Source organism: Drosophila persimilis, unplaced genomic scaffold (genome assembly GCF_003286085.1).
Source record: "Drosophila persimilis strain 14011-0111.01,24,50 unplaced genomic scaffold, DperRS2 tig00001210-arrow-arrow-pilon, whole genome shotgun sequence".
Classification (NCBI taxonomy): Eukaryota; Metazoa; Arthropoda; class Insecta; order Diptera; family Drosophilidae; genus Drosophila; species Drosophila persimilis.
This window is the reverse complement of record NW_020825438.1, coordinates 114,016-128,975: the sequence shown is the minus strand read 5'-3', so window position 1 is coordinate 128,975 and position 14,960 is coordinate 114,016. Positions and strand designations below refer to the sequence as shown.

At 46.4% G+C, this 14,960-nt stretch overlaps 4 protein-coding genes across 5 annotated transcripts; 1 reads left to right on the top strand and 3 right to left on the bottom strand.

The window, feature by feature from the left end:
- Window positions 1-1,325: 1,325 nt before the first annotated feature.
- Window positions 1,326-6,292, bottom strand: LOC6603275 (serine/arginine repetitive matrix protein 1). Of its 2 annotated transcripts, XM_026994066.1 has the most exons (7): window positions 6,103-6,292; window positions 5,905-6,044; window positions 3,702-4,250; window positions 3,439-3,646; window positions 2,578-3,282; window positions 2,315-2,518; window positions 1,326-2,241 (listed from the first exon to the last, which is right to left on the bottom strand). In XM_026994066.1, the coding sequence occupies exons 3-7, from the start codon at window positions 4,195-4,197 to the stop codon at window positions 1,569-1,571; spliced, it is 2,286 nt and encodes a 761-aa protein (XP_026849867.1). In that variant the 5' UTR covers window positions 4,198-4,250; window positions 5,905-6,044; window positions 6,103-6,292; the 3' UTR covers window positions 1,326-1,568. The 2 variants fall into 2 exon arrangements, with proteins under 2 accessions (XP_026849867.1, XP_026849868.1); XM_026994067.1 differs by having other exon boundaries at window positions 2,578-2,922; window positions 5,905-6,291.
- Window positions 6,293-7,517: 1,225 nt separating this feature from the next.
- On the top strand, window positions 7,518-12,282 carry LOC6603276. The gene is made up of 7 exons (XM_002028227.2): window positions 7,518-8,515; window positions 9,614-10,220; window positions 10,286-10,400; window positions 10,680-10,905; window positions 10,967-11,144; window positions 11,223-11,359; window positions 11,440-12,282. Exons 1-7 carry the CDS (start codon window positions 8,074-8,076, stop codon window positions 11,568-11,570), a joined length of 1,836 nt encoding a protein of 611 aa, XP_002028263.1. The 5' UTR covers window positions 7,518-8,073; the 3' UTR covers window positions 11,571-12,282.
- A 24-nt stretch (window positions 12,283-12,306) lies between these two features.
- On the bottom strand, window positions 12,307-13,407 carry LOC6603277 (enoyl-CoA delta isomerase 2, mitochondrial). Its single transcript, XM_002028228.2, has 2 exons — window positions 12,879-13,407; window positions 12,307-12,817 (listed from the first exon to the last, which is right to left on the bottom strand). Exons 1-2 carry the CDS (start codon window positions 13,272-13,274, stop codon window positions 12,428-12,430), a joined length of 786 nt encoding a protein of 261 aa, XP_002028264.1. The 5' UTR covers window positions 13,275-13,407; the 3' UTR covers window positions 12,307-12,427.
- Window positions 13,408-13,498: 91 nt separating this feature from the next.
- Window positions 13,499-14,711, bottom strand: LOC6603278 (enoyl-CoA delta isomerase 2, mitochondrial). Its single transcript, XM_002028229.2, has 2 exons — window positions 14,224-14,711; window positions 13,499-14,158 (listed from the first exon to the last, which is right to left on the bottom strand). Exons 1-2 carry the CDS (start codon window positions 14,614-14,616, stop codon window positions 13,769-13,771), a joined length of 783 nt encoding a protein of 260 aa, XP_002028265.2. The 5' UTR covers window positions 14,617-14,711; the 3' UTR covers window positions 13,499-13,768.
- Window positions 14,712-14,960: the final 249 nt, after the last annotated feature.

Below are 14,960 nucleotides of genomic sequence, written 5' to 3'. Positions count from 1 at the left end.
ACTTAAAATATACGGTCTGACCTCAGAAATATACCGTAAATATACTAACGAATTATTTGTAATCAAGTTGCATCATTGCAATTTCTTACAAGATTGGTTTAATTTAAGTTTTCCTCTTTATTGCATTGCTTATAAAATAAGGTTTAAGCAAAAGCGGTCAACAACAATTTCCACTAAATTCATTTCATTACATGCTAACTGCACGCAAATTACACATTAACTACATTTTCATGTAATTACCAAAAGCGTGTACGTTTAAAAAACTGTGAAAAACTTCTGTTATTTACTTTTTGACATTCCTTTTTTCCGACATTTTCAAAAAAAATTGTGATTTTGATGCCAAGCGATCAGGAATTCGATGCTGATTTCGAATTAATATTCGATGTGGCCTGGGACATGTCCCAAATTGGCATTTCTACACGGTATCTACATTGGTGAATTGCACAAGAGGGTGAGTCCCTAACACGTCCTAAAATATACTGGAAAATACTACTAAAAGTATACATTTTGTAAGGTGTGTGAGCTAGACAGGGTGTAAGCTCGGACTCGATGTACATATAAGAAATCTGCCAGCCCGTATGGCTGCAGGGTATACCTTGAGTTGGCAGCGCTAACATTCAAATTTGAATTTGAACTTAAAAAATTTAAATTTCTGAGGACTTAAGAAGACTTTTCTTGATTTAGACACACACATTGTTTTTATTGACTTGATATTAATCTTGCAATGAACAGTATTATAAAATGCAACGTTTTTTTGTGGGTTACAGGTTGCCGTCACAGCTAATTCCATCATTTTGAATGCTTTTTGTGGGTTTTTTTTTTCCAAAAACACTTATTGAACAAGAAACGCGTTGTCTTAAAAATTAACATCCAGATATATAAACATACATATTAATTAGGTACATTGTAATGCAACAAATCGTTAATGTTTTGCTGAGACGAAAAAAATTCATGTGCCGAGTGCTTCAACTGTTGGCAAATATTAATTACTTGACTGCTTTTTCCATTAAATGTGTGTTTGCCCTCTCGATTCCGTAGGTTTTTTCTTTCTTTCTTCTTTTTGTTTTGCCTAATCAGTCTTTGCTATAAGCTGATTGTACATTTTTTACAGGGTAGATGCTGTTCTATGACAATTTAATGAAAACTAACATCCAAATAAGTAATGGTAATGGTAATAGTTATAACGACATAGTAGTATCTCGATACTCTAACAATAGGAAGACTACGGAGTAGTACGGTATACATATGTACGGTATGCTCAGGCAACAAGTAGTATATATATTTATATATATATATATATATATATATATATAATAGACATCGTTATGATTCCTTAGTTCTTAGTTCTTTTAGTCGATTAACGATTGCTGGATTGCTGTGGGAGTGGGTAGATACAGAACCAGTCCGTGTGTGGGGGAGGTATAACACTTATCTAAATACGATCTAACAAGAGACGACACACACATACAATACAATACAATACAATACAAATATACATCAATTTCTAAAGTAATTGTCGATGGCTGCTGTTTTACATATGCGCAATTCCCGCGGGCATCCTACGGATCCTAGGGATCAATTTTGCCAAGCTCTATATCCTTTTCAGGGGCAGAGTCAGCGGCAGGGACAGGTGACTGTGGTGGTGGTGGTGGTGGTGGTGGTGGTGCCTCTTCCACATCTATGGAGTTCTCCCGCTCTGTGATCTCGGGCATCTTCAACGAGAAACTGCTTAGTTTCCGCTCTGCCGATGCCAGCGAACTCTGTGAGTCCGCCTTCAGCAGCGTGGAGCGCCGTTCGTTGATCACTTTGAGGGAATCGTACATCTGATCATCGGCACTGCCAGTGCCCTTGGCCAATCCCCGTTCCATGGAGCGGGCATGGAACACAGAGTCATCCAACTCACTAGCCACCGCCGCCTTGGGCCTGTAGAACTGCCGAGAGCTGTTGCTGCGAAACAGTGGGACAGCAGCTATCGTCTTCTGTTGATTCTGATTTTGCTTCTGTTGATTCTGATTCTGATTCGGATTCTCCTCTTGCTCGCTGCGAGAGAGAGGCAGAAAGTCCGGGCGCACCTTCTTCGGAGGCAGGCTGCTCGGTTGATGCTCCAGCGCCAGCACCTCATCGTAGGACCTATCCTCGGCCTGTTCGAGGCTCTCCTCCGGCACGGCGGGCTCCATGCTCGACTGCCCCGACAGCTGACGGACAGGAGGCGGTGGCTCCGAGCACACAGACAATTGGCTTCTAAACGGAAAAGAGATACAAGCGTGAGTTTTCATATAACACTATCAAAAGGTGTCAAAGTGTCATTGCTCACCGAAAATCCTTATCCACCGATGGCGTGGCCGAGGGTCCGGAACTGTAGCGCTTTGGTGAGCGCAGTATTGACTTGGGAATCACCTCCGGGCTGTGCAGATCGACCTGAACGCGCCTCGACTCAATGCTGGAAGTGCGACTAGCCACCGACGCACAGCGAGCCGTCCAGCGGCCACTGTACGAGGAATCCGACATGGTGGAATTGCTGCAAGAAATCATCAGATCAGTAAAAGGGCTTCCAAATCTGCGCTTTAGCATCTTTACCGCCTGTTTCCAAGAGGACTACGTCCCTCCTCCTGCTCGATGGGACGCTGGCGGGATAGGACATGCCGCTTGGCCGTGTCCGAGCGTTTGTTCCGCTCGCTGCGCTTTTCGGCGCTGGAGATGGCGACAGCCGCATGGGCATGGCCACTGCCGCCATCAAAAGAGGAGGCCTGCCAGTACACCCGACCCGCTGCCGGGGGCTGCAGCAAGGAGCACTCTCGTGTGGCCCGCTGGATAAGGCTCGAGGAGTTGCTAATGATGCGAGTCGAGGAGGAGGAGGCAGCGGCGGCGGCAGACGGGCCTGGGCCTGCCCAGGGACGCCCCTGGCGCACTCTCCTCACGCTGCTGCTTGCCGACGACGACGAGGGTTTCGGGTGGTGTCGTTGGTTGTGGTCGTGGTGATGGTGATGCGAGTGCCGGTGGTGGTGGCGCCGATGGCGTTTCGTGCAGCACGGACCCGTGTGCAGCAGCGTGTCCAGCGGCGTCGTCGTCATCAGGTGGTGGTAGTGGTGCAGTGAGAGCAAATTGGAGGGATTAGTGGCGGCGTTGGTGGTGGTGGTGGTGTTGGAGGTGTATTCAAGGAGATTGGCATGATCATGAGCATGAGCATGAGCGGTGGCAGCGGCATGGATGGTGGACAGATCGGGCACTGATCCAGTGCATGTGAGGCGGCGCAACTGCGGCGAAAAGCGTGTGGATTGGCGACTGGCGAGGTGGCGAGGCGATGGATGATGCAAAGAGAGAGGAATGGGAAGAGGTGGAAGATTAGCCAATTGTGTTTGAAAGATTCTCTGCTACAAATTTCCACTCCGCAATGAAGTTCTCCGAATGTTTTATGGCGCTTGCGCTGTCTGTGAATACCTGAGGGACTTGGAGAATTTCACCAACTCCGCGGTCAGTGCCTCCCTATCGAAGGGTTGCTGCTGCTGCTGTTGCTGCAGCTGCTGGTGATGCGGATGCGGATGCGTGGCAGAGAGTATGGCTGCCTGTGGCTGCTGGTGGGGATCGCCCGGCGATGAGCGGAACACCCCGAAATGCTGATCCCAGCGCGTGGATTGGTATTGGGCACCTGCCAGAGGAAACACGAGATTAACATATACCTTAAGGGCGACGCAAGTCCGTACCCATTCCCCGTCGCTGCGAAGCGGATGATCCCTGATTACTCCGCGTTGGATTCTTGCTGCTGCCTCCTCCTCCTCCGGCACGTAGTCGTGCCGGCACCACCTTCGCAGCCGAGTCGCGTGCCTCGAAGGTCATCACACAGGAGGCCACCACAATGAAGCCCCCAAAGCCCATCACAATGGGCCCCACATACGCAAAGTTGTTCAGATGGAAGCCCTTCAGGTCGTTCTTCACGCGCACCGTCACATTGCCCCGCAGCTCCGACCCCATCGACAGGTGATCCGCATAGTAGCCCAGGGTGGCCATTCCGGCGCCCAAGAGCATCAGCGTCAGGCCCAGGATCAGAGCCCGACAGGCATGCCACAAGCACTTTGAGGACATTTTACCTCTGACCACCTGCACATTCCATGTGGCTCCGGAGGCGGGATGCGCACGTCGCAGGTTCCCCAGGGAGTGCTTCCGCTTGATTGTGCCGCCGCCGGCGCGACGGGATGGCATTGCAACGATGCTTCTTAATCTTCACTGCGGCTGCAGAACATTAACGTTGATTTCTGAAAGATTTGTACGGAAAATGCAGAAGGAGTGACGAAGAGATTGCTACAACTTAATGATATAGCGGTTACTCCATAAATACTTGAACTTTACTGATGGAACACGTCTCTAGATTGAAACCCACTGCGTGGGCCGCAAGGAAAGGAAAGGAAAGGTCTAGGGAATGCCCTAATATTATCACATTCCTATCCTTTTCCATCGACGGCCATTCAAAATGTATTCATTTTAACCCAATTTTAATTCAGGAATAACATCGGTTAAGTTTTCATCAAGGTATAACCTAAAGAAGGAAAGTATCCAAAGAATGGAGGAATTTTCCACTTCGATGGATCATAAAATGTATCAAAGAGGACGTAACCTCAAATTGCATCATTTTCTAATCCAGATACTTAGATTCGATAGATTGCGACTTTAGAAAATAAAAAGGGATCGAATGATCTGATGGCTGTTAAATCTTCTAGAACTACCTAGCCTTGAAATGGATATGGGTCGGAGCCACGCACGGCATGTATTTTGTTTTTAGGCTCTCGGGCATCGACGTGCAAAGAGCATAGCGGAATCTTCTACAAATTTATGTTCTGCATTCCACACAAATTGCTCAAGTTTTCACCAAATTATGGATCGAAAAGAGCAGAAATTTGCATGTCTCATGGCCTCTCCACCGGTTGTCCGACTATAAGGTGTACCCCAGTACAGGCAGTTCTCTTGCTATTTATTTGTCACCAGTTTGAAGGAGAATACGTACAGGAGAGCCATATCAAAAACAAAAACCAAGCTTAGAGAACGCTTAACAATTCGAAATTTAAGAAAAGCGAGTACAATGAATGCCATGCTCTGAGAATAGCTGAAGAAGCCGTTGAAAACAACAGAATAATGTGGATGGGACTTGAAGAATGGCGGACACTCCTTCAAGAGGCGCCAACACCGGAGCCGTGTTCGCGGCTGTGCCGCAATTAAAGCCAAACAATACGCGAGCTCCCAGCGGAGGCCCAGAAGGTGGAGGGGCGATGGAGGGGGGTCCGGGGTCCTGATAACAAGGCTCACAATGACAGCCTGGCCGCGTTTTCTTCTGTCTCCTGAGTGCTGCTTGACACGTGAGCCCCAAGACGCAGGCTGCTGCTTAAATTTAGACCGTATTCTCATTGGTGCCACTTGTGGGGCATGGGGATACAGTGGCGCCTATTGCTGGGCTGCCCATCCAGAGTAACATTCCCACTCTCTTGCTTGCACTTATGGTCCGTCATTAGCGGGATTCTGAGAGCCATTGGATGGGGTATCTGGAGCACACTTTCATTATTTGCACTGTGAGGTGTATTCAGAGGTTGAATGAGATTTCACTGATTGAATCGCTCGCGGAATATGCTACCATCCATCACCCGATGAAATATTATAGTAATTTGAACAGATTTCACTGGAATGGTAACGCACATTCCGAAGGTCTTTCAGATGGGATTTCATTAAGATAGTGCTTCAGACACTGCCGTATGCACTTCTATTCTATCAATAGAGAATTTTTCAATGCTATTGAATTGGAAATTCACTTCACAAACGTTCATTTCCAATCTTCAGCCATCAAACAAAGGATTTTCACACCGATTGCATGCGATTTCCCCACAAAAATGTCACCGGGTTTCGTACACATTAATCGCTTACTTGTTGGTTCTTCTTCCCGTGGATGATACCTTCGGGCTGTTGCTGCTGCTGCTGTTGCTGCTGCTGCTGCTGCTGATGCTGCTGCGGATGTCGATGCTGTTGCTATTTGCTGTCGATGCGAGGAGAGCCTTTTGTGTGACCTAAAAGCACTTTTTGCCTTCGCGTCTGTATGTATACTGGCATGTGCATATATCTTACACTTTTCACCTGTACTTTACCCTCAATGGTCATCCTCAGGAGTGCTCTATATCTTCAGTGGCAGCTTCCATTTTCTGGCTTTGCTTGGCTTTTCAATTTCCGAATAAAGAATGATATTTTATTTTCACTCCTGAAGCGTTTCCGCAGCTTTCTCGATTGAGGCAGGACTTCGCTGACTGGAGCGATGGCGTCTGCATCCGAGCAACCTCCACGCGCGTCTGATAAGACGGTGCCACAACACCACGAAGCATTCATCCCTCATGATATCGCCTCTCGATTCCCATAAATCTGAGTCTGCAGACTGGTCGAAATCGGCAGTGGATACCCGCTGCAATGGACTTCATTTCACTCTCCCGGGGGATGCTGGCCCTCGGGGGTTGGTTGCTCTTTGGGGAGGTTTGTCCGTAGTTGGCATAACTGGCGCCACCTATTGTGGATTTCAACCACGGGGGTGTTTTATAGCATCCATATCACAGTAGTATAACAGTTAGATAGTAACTTGCTCTTAAGCTGGGCTTTAGCGATGCAACGGCTGCATGCTCACGCAATAGCTCAGCGCGCAATAATATAAATCATTTTTATATTCTGTGCAGCATTGGCGTGTATGAGAATGTACACATGCTGCCATGCAGCCGCTGCATCTTTTGAAGCCAGCATTATACTTTCACACTCGTGACTCACTGCTTGTTATATTATACTTTCACACTTTTATTATTTTTCCCTGCTTGATATACAGAATCCAAGAAGTACACTGCTTTTAACAATCTCCCTGCTGTCATCGGAAATAACTGCTTGGTATTGCTTCTCATGCGTTCCTTTCCTCCCACACATTTACTGCTTTCAATGAGAACACTGCTTTCAATGAATAACACTGCTTGCCCAAGTATATTTGCATTTGAATTTGAATTCAAATCCCCTCTCGGACTCATATTCACCACAAGAAAGAAGGGGTAAAAGCTTATCCACTCCGAAACTGTACCAATCGAAAGTCACCACAAAGCGGGGAAAAACTCAACGAAAGCAGGACATGCGCAAAGAAAGTCATGAATGGTCGAGACGATACGAAGTCAAAGGACTCGGACTCTACGTCTCGGGAACATCAACAACAATTTGACAAGAATTCCTGCCTCAATTCCGTCGACGTTCATTCATAGGCGAAGTGTAACGGCGTGCTGACGTTCCTCCGTGCGTGCCGGATGTTCCGACGAATCCCCAACTGGCGGATATACGTGATGCAGTTGTTCAAACCGAATCGTTCCGTTCTCCACCGTGTGAATCCCATAGCCCGTGCGTGTTCTACGACAGGGTTTTTGTTTGTTTTTTTGTTTGAGGCAAAGCCAAAAGCCAAAAGCCAAAAGCCTGTGCAGTGCCAGTGATTGAGTCTCGTCCTCGATGCACTCCCTGACAATTGAGTGGCGCTTCCTTGATCCGTACTATAGCCCATCCGTGTGTGTCCCAAAATCGAATCCCATACCGGAAAGTGAATGTGAATGAGAAGTGTTGCCTCCTTCCGGAAAGTAAATCCCGAACAAACCGAAATAAACCGAATAAAAGGAAAACTACATTTTGTTAACGATCGTTCCTAGAGCATGTAAAGCATATATTAACTTAATCAGCTAATCAATAAGCAGAAGGGAGCTAAAGTTTCAGTGCGATTCAGTGCGGAGGACCCAAGAGAAAGTTGCTCCTGTCCCTAAGTGAATTTATCAAGTTGATATTTACGTGATTCCGCCCCGGGGCGCCCCGACAAACAAATGGCAGAAGTGCGTGAGAGCCCTAATCAAGTGGCAGATGAGCAGTAGGTGACCCCCAATTCGAGTGGCAGGCAGCAATAGCCCCAGACGAAGTAAGAGCTCTAGGTGACCCCCAAAAATCGAGCGGCAGAGCAGCGTAAACTCCCAGTCCTCCAATGCAGTTGGCCAAATGTGCGTTAGTTAGTGCCGATTCCAAACGGGGAACACAGACTGCAAAATGCGTTTGAATGAACCAGCGAAAATAGCGTCTCCGAGAAATAAATCGAAGCAAGCCACAGGAACAACCACTGCTGCAACAGGAGCAGCAGCCGCCAGTCACACCACATCGATCTCCGCGTCCACGCGACCAATTGAATGCTCCGTGCGCAACCTGATCAGGCTGTTTATCCTAACCACAACGATCATGGGCAGTGGCAGGGCCATCGGTAGCGGCCTGGTCCAGGCCAATGCCGTCTATGAGGCCGTCAATCGGATCAAGGGCGTGGATCCCTATGGCTTTGTCGCCTCCGAGCAGCTGGACGAGCTGCTGTTGGACGCCACAGTGAAACTGCCCGCGAGAACCACACCCGCGGGAGCAGAAGCAGGAGGAGGAGAAGGAGGAACCACAGCCACGCCCTCGTCGGACCACTTGCCGTTGACCACGTGGCGGGATAGTTACGGTAGGGAAAATTGCAAAATTGCTACTTGGAAATCAACCCAACGAGGGGGCGGCGAAGCGAGGTGGGCTCGGCGCAGGGCCATTATTATATAATTGTTTTTCAATGAAAGGCTGAAAGACTTTCACTCTTTGAATACTTGGAAAAATGTGATATATTTATTACACCTGCACTGAGAGCAAAAAAAAATAGTTTTCTTTTGTGACGATTCCGAAAAGGCGATTTTGTGTTTTCAAAATTTTCAATGGTGATATTAAATCATTTAATTCGCGACTTAGGCTAATGGTTACTTGAAATTAATGATAAAACGCTATAATTTCAAAATTTTCATACTCAATGAGTAATGAAAGATTGTACAAAAAGGCCTCATCCAATGGATACGTTAAATATTTAGATATTTTACAATAAGATTTACGAGGCTTGTATAAAGCAAACTAAAAATGTATTAGAAAATAATCGAATTGGAACAGTTTAATATACAAAAAACAAGTGAAAACCGATGTTAGATAATCCAGACATTTTTATATCAAATTTAAAACAAATTCCAAAGATCTGCATTACAAAAAGAAATCTAGAAATTTCTATATGATATTCTCACATATGTATGTACATACATACATATATGGTTGCATGGTTATATACAAACATATTCACAATGAAAACTATTTCGGAAAATATAAACTGCTTTCATTTGAAAGTGCAAAATTTACCAATTGACGTATCCGATAAATAATACAATAAATTATCAACAAAATGTTCTATTTTTTCTCAGTGCAATGTGGATAATGTGTAATAAAATCCTATGCCCATCTAATATGTTCCTCTATATAGAAATGACTATCTGCCATCTTCCAATAAGTGGATTTGGTTTGCCACCAAAAATAGGTTTCCTGATTCTCTGATTTTCCAAATTTATTAGTCATATACAACCCCTTCCTTTGTACCCCTTCCCATTTTGTGGAAACCAGAAATTAGCATAGACCCTTCAGACAGACACTCAACCAGATATCCAGACCCGCACCCACACTTTCTCGCCAGTGGGTGGCCATGTCATCAATTCTTAACTTTCCTTTCCCTTTCCTTTCTCTTCGTCGGAAGCAGATTCGAATGAAATCGATAACTCCTATGCCGCCGCCGCCGCCGCCGCCGCTGCTGCCGCAGCTGCTGCTGTGCCTGCAGATGGGACCAGCCTGGCCTTTGAGGCCGATGGCAATGGCGATGTGGAGCCCGATTACGTCATAGATATGAGCCAGACATCGACGGTGGCCCCCAGCTCCCAGACAGCCTCAACGATCTTCGAGCAGCGGCTGCCGGAGCGGTCCCAGGATATGGAGTCCCTGTCGCTGCAGGCGGACGGAACAGGCGCCACAGCAACGGCCAAGGGTCCGCTTTCTGAAGCACCCAGTCGGAAGAACTCCCTTAGTAGGGACGACATGACCTTCCAGCAGATTGGTAGCCAAAAGATAAATGCCTTAATGCTGGCCACTACGGCGACAGTCAGCGGGGGTAGTGCCGCCACTAATGCGAGCATTGCGACGCCCACAGAGCCCGTGAGGAACAAAACGAACAACGTTCGCACTTCGGCGGTGAGGGTGGACAGCAACAGCAAGCACTCGCTGCCCAAGGGCCAGAAAACCGATGCGCCCATGCTCAACTACATCTTTGACACGTTCTCGGCGGCCAATAAGCACCACCATCACGATCAGAGGTAAGTGTGGAGTCGCCTCCAGATGGGAAGATGTATTCTTTAATACACACCTGCCGGTCTCACAGATATGGTCCCCACTTCGAGGACGCACAGCGGTTGGGCCAGGCCACGAATCTGACCGTGCAAGCAGGCTCCAGCATCCACTTGAACTGCAGGATTTCGCTGCTGCAGGATAAGACTGTAAGTGCATCTGACCAGGTTCAATTAATCAAGTGCTTTTTACCTGCTTTTGAGGCGCACATTTCCATGTTTATTTCCCTTGCTCAAAACCGCGCCATTTTGCTTTAGATCTTCTTCTTAGTGATGACACAATCAATTAAAAAGTGCATCGATTAATTTTACATCGATGAAATAAGTTTCCTATTAGTTCAGCGATTAGCTATCGTTATTTGAAAATTTGAAATGCCCTATAGGAAGTACTGAAATGTTTTCCCATATACACGCTCCATCATCATTTAGGTCTCTTGGGTGCGACATAATACGCAGGACGAGGAAAACGCCCTAGATCTGCTAACAGTGGGCATGCACACATACACGGGTGATAAACGCTACAAAATGGAGTTCCAATATCCCAACAACTGGCGACTGAAGATAACCAATGTGAAGAAGGATGACGAGGCCATTTACGAGTGCCAGATCTCGACCCATCCGCCCCGCCTCATACAAATTAACTTGCATGTGAATGGTAAGTACGCGCAAGCAGATACAGACATTGGAAGAGAAGTCACTCAAGTGGTTTGGCACAGCTCCCAAGGTGATGATTGTGGACGAGGTGGGGGATCCGTTGCAGGAGAAGTACTACGAGATCGACTCCACGCTGCAGCTGTCCTGTGTGGTGCGCAACGTGGCTATGACCAGCTCCGTGGTGTACTGGAAGCACATCGACGATGTTCTCAACTATGACGTGACACGCGGTGGCGTGAGGTAAGTGAGAGAGAAAGAGGATAGAGAGTGCGAGTGCGAGTGCGAGTACTCCCTACTAACGAGAATCCTGGATTGCAGCGTCAAAACCGAACTGATGGAGGATGGGGCCAACTCCACCCTCTCCATAGCGAAGATCAGCAAAACCGATTCGGGCAATTACACCTGCTCGATCAGCGAGTTCCAGAACTTTACCATTGTGGTGCACATTCTGAATGGTGAGGCCCCAGCCGATGGAATGCAATGCCAATTTTTCCCCCGAATGTGGGTAACAAAATCTCCTTTCTTTCCGTTGCAGGCGAGAGCTTTGCGGAGCTGCACCATGGCGGGGCAGGAGCGGTGCAGGCCACGTGGCACAATCTGGTGGCGCTGCACTTCCTAATGCTCATCCTGCTGGCGGCGAGTAGACTTAGGGCAGATTTTAGGTAAGGTTCCCAGTTGTTTTGTTAGGGTAAGCGAGTGGGGGGAAGAGGAGGAGGAAGATGAGCCTTCCTACGTACACATACATACACTTTTTTTTGAGTAATTGTTAAGATTTTGAATTTGTTTAGGGCCCCGGGGGCACAGGAGAGTTATTAGAAATAACTAAAAAAAATTTAAAACAAATATTAAGAAAAGAAAACGCAGCCTAAGTTAAACTCCAAGCGATCGTCGTGTGTACTAGCTATTATAGATATGTTTCTACGTCTATCATCAATTTGTACATGAGCAGGAGCACGCCTAGAGTTAAGTTTAGAGTAAGGCAAGGTGGTACAAGGCGCAGAGGCCAACGAATTTCCCTAGCAGAACGACACGTGTACGGTCACGGTCACGGTCTGGCCTAGATCTAGTTTATACAGGAATGTAAAGCATTATGTGTAAGTCACCAGAGGAGCGGAGCAGCATCAGCACCCCTCGCAGTTTATTTTGGAGCTGACCTAGGGCTGGGAGCTGCCTAAGAAATAGCTGCATGCGGAAGAACTCCTGCGGGGACTATTCAATGTTGAACTAACTATAAAGTGCAATACTGTCATATACATATTATATACATACACACACACACACATACATACAAGCAAGCGATCGACTAAATGATATGTTAATAAACGAATACTCGTATATATGCAATAATAAAGTGAACTATATATGAGTGCAAAGTGAATTCAAAGCTGCAGCTTATTGGAAATTTAAATTTGATCGCACCACACAATATCGATCTATCGATCAAAGTGCGTTTTATTCAATCCATACATCGATATGCAAACTCAACAGCTGTTCTTACAAGGAAAATGATGTAAACAAATTTCTTACAATTTCGATTTGCGGGTGGCAAAGTCCATTATGGCCTGGATGAACTCGTCTCCCTGAAAACGATTGAGGAGCTCCGTGCACTCAGCATCATTAGCCTTCAGGAGGTTCGCCAGGAAGCCCTCCTTGATCAAGCGTTTTCCCTCCTTCAGAGAAGTAGGTGGCAAAGCGGAAAACTCCCGCAGCTTGGGCCACACCACAGAGTCCAGCTCCTCCGTCTTGTAGATGCGCGACACAAAGTTGAAATTGTATGCCTCGGCGGAGGAAAGTTTCTCATTAAGGAGCAGAATCTCCGAAGCTTTGGAGCGTCCAAGAATCATGGGCAGCAGAAAGGAAGAGCCTCCCTCTGGGACGAGACCCAGTTTGATGAATGGCGTGTAAAAGTATGCCTAAAATGAATAAGAGATGGCTGTTTAGCAGGGGCTATCGAGGTGTGAAGATCAGATTTACCTCCTCCGCACACCACGCGACATCGCAAAGTCCCACAATGGTGGCGCCTATGCCAATCGCAGGTCCATTTACCAGACTAATAAGAATCTTGTTGCAGTTTATAAAGCCCAGCACCATGGCCTTGAATACGTTATTTCCTTCTACAAGAAAGGCTTGGATGTCGTCCGTTTGACCACTTGGGGTTAAGTCATTTCCGGCCGTAAAGAAGTCGCCCACGCCGGTCACCACCACGATTGTCACGTCCGCATCGTCGTTCACTTCTCCCAGCACGCGAGCCAGCTCTTGGTACGCCACTCGATTCAAGCAGTTCTTCCTTTTGGGATTGTTGAATTTAACAATCAGAAGCTTGTCCTGCTTCTCCACTAGCAGCTCCTGGTACCCTTGGTATGCTGCCATCGATCTTTTTACGGAGAATCGCAGTTATCTCGAGCAAGTGGATGACAAAGTCCAATTAATGTGCTATTTAACTCATGTTTATTGTTGTTACCGCCATCGGATTACTTTCGTGTGAGAGTATGCGTGTGTGTGTTCAAATAAATTCGTGCGGTATGTTAGAGATGAACGATAGAATCGTTCCGAGGTATTTTTAAAGTCGCAGCTCACGATGAAAGAACATCTGATTGAATTAGAAATTTTTATTAGAAATTCCATTAGCCAAGCAACTAATGTGGCTGGTTGGTTGTGCTACGCAAGCTAGTAATTGATATCACCATATTGGCTAGGTAAATCACCAAAATTTTTAGCTATGAATAAATCTCTTTACATCGATCTGGCAGCTCTAGAAAGTACCGCAAAACATAAGTTATTTTTTGTGCTATAAACAACATTCCACTTAAGCTCTAATCTCATTTACAGCCATGCAAATATTAGCTTACAAGAAAGTTCAATGTTTACAGTTTTGACTTTCGCTTTCCAAAGTTCTTTATAACCTGCAAAAACTCCTCAGCATGAAAACGATTGATCAACTCCTTGCACTCAGCCTCATGAGCGTTCAGGAGGTTCACCAGGAATCCCTCCTTGATCAAGCGTTTTCCCTCCTTCAGAGAAGTAGGTGGCAAAGCGGAAAACTCCCGCAGCTTGGGCCACACCACAGAGTCCAGCTCCAAGGTCTTGTAGATGCGCGACACAAAGTTAAAATTGTACGCCTCGGCGGACGATAACTTCTCGTTGAGGAGAAGCATTTCCGAGGCTTTGGAGCGACCAAGAATCATGGGCAGCATATAGGAAGATCCCCCTTCTGGGACGAGACCCAATTTTGAAAATGGAGTGAGAAAGTATGCCTGAAAATAATAAGAATATGTTCAAGATCGAGATCAAATTATTGAGAGGTCAAGTTGGGACTTACCTCCTCGGCACACCATGCGACATCGCTGAGCCCCACAACGGTGGCGCCGATGCCGATTGCTGGACCATTAACCAAGGTAAAGACGATCTTCTTGCAGTTTATAAAGCTCTTTATCATGAATTTGAATATGACGTTTGACTGTACGAGATACTCAGTGAGATTGTCAGCTTTTCCACTTTGGGATAAATCTTTTCCAGCCGTGAAGAAATCGCCCACCCCGGTCAACACAACTATTGTCACGTCGGCATCATTGTTCACTTCCCCCAGCACGCGGGCCAGCTCTTTATAGGCCACGGGACTCAGGCAATTCTTCTTTTTAGGATTATTGAATTTCACGACCAGAAGCTTGTCCTGCTTCTCCACTAGCAGCTCCTGATATCCTTGGTACTTCATCTCTGTACTGTGAATGGCAGTGCCCTCGAGCAATTAACTGACAAAGTCCAGTTAATGCTGTGTTATCTCATGTTTGCCACTATCTGATTAAACTAGAAGACGTTGTCCCATTCGGTCTAAAAATAAATAATGCGCCATAGAGATGGGCGATATTCGAACTTCCAAGTATTAGTATAGAACAAGTCACGGACAAAAGTAGGTGCCGACAGAAATGTTTTGAAGCTCTATATGTGGAAGTGAAGATTCCATTAGCTATTATGATATTTTTCCTAGTATTTGTCATATATAGATACAGCTGATGGTAGGGTTGAATATTTTTCTGTAATATAGATGTTATGATTTGC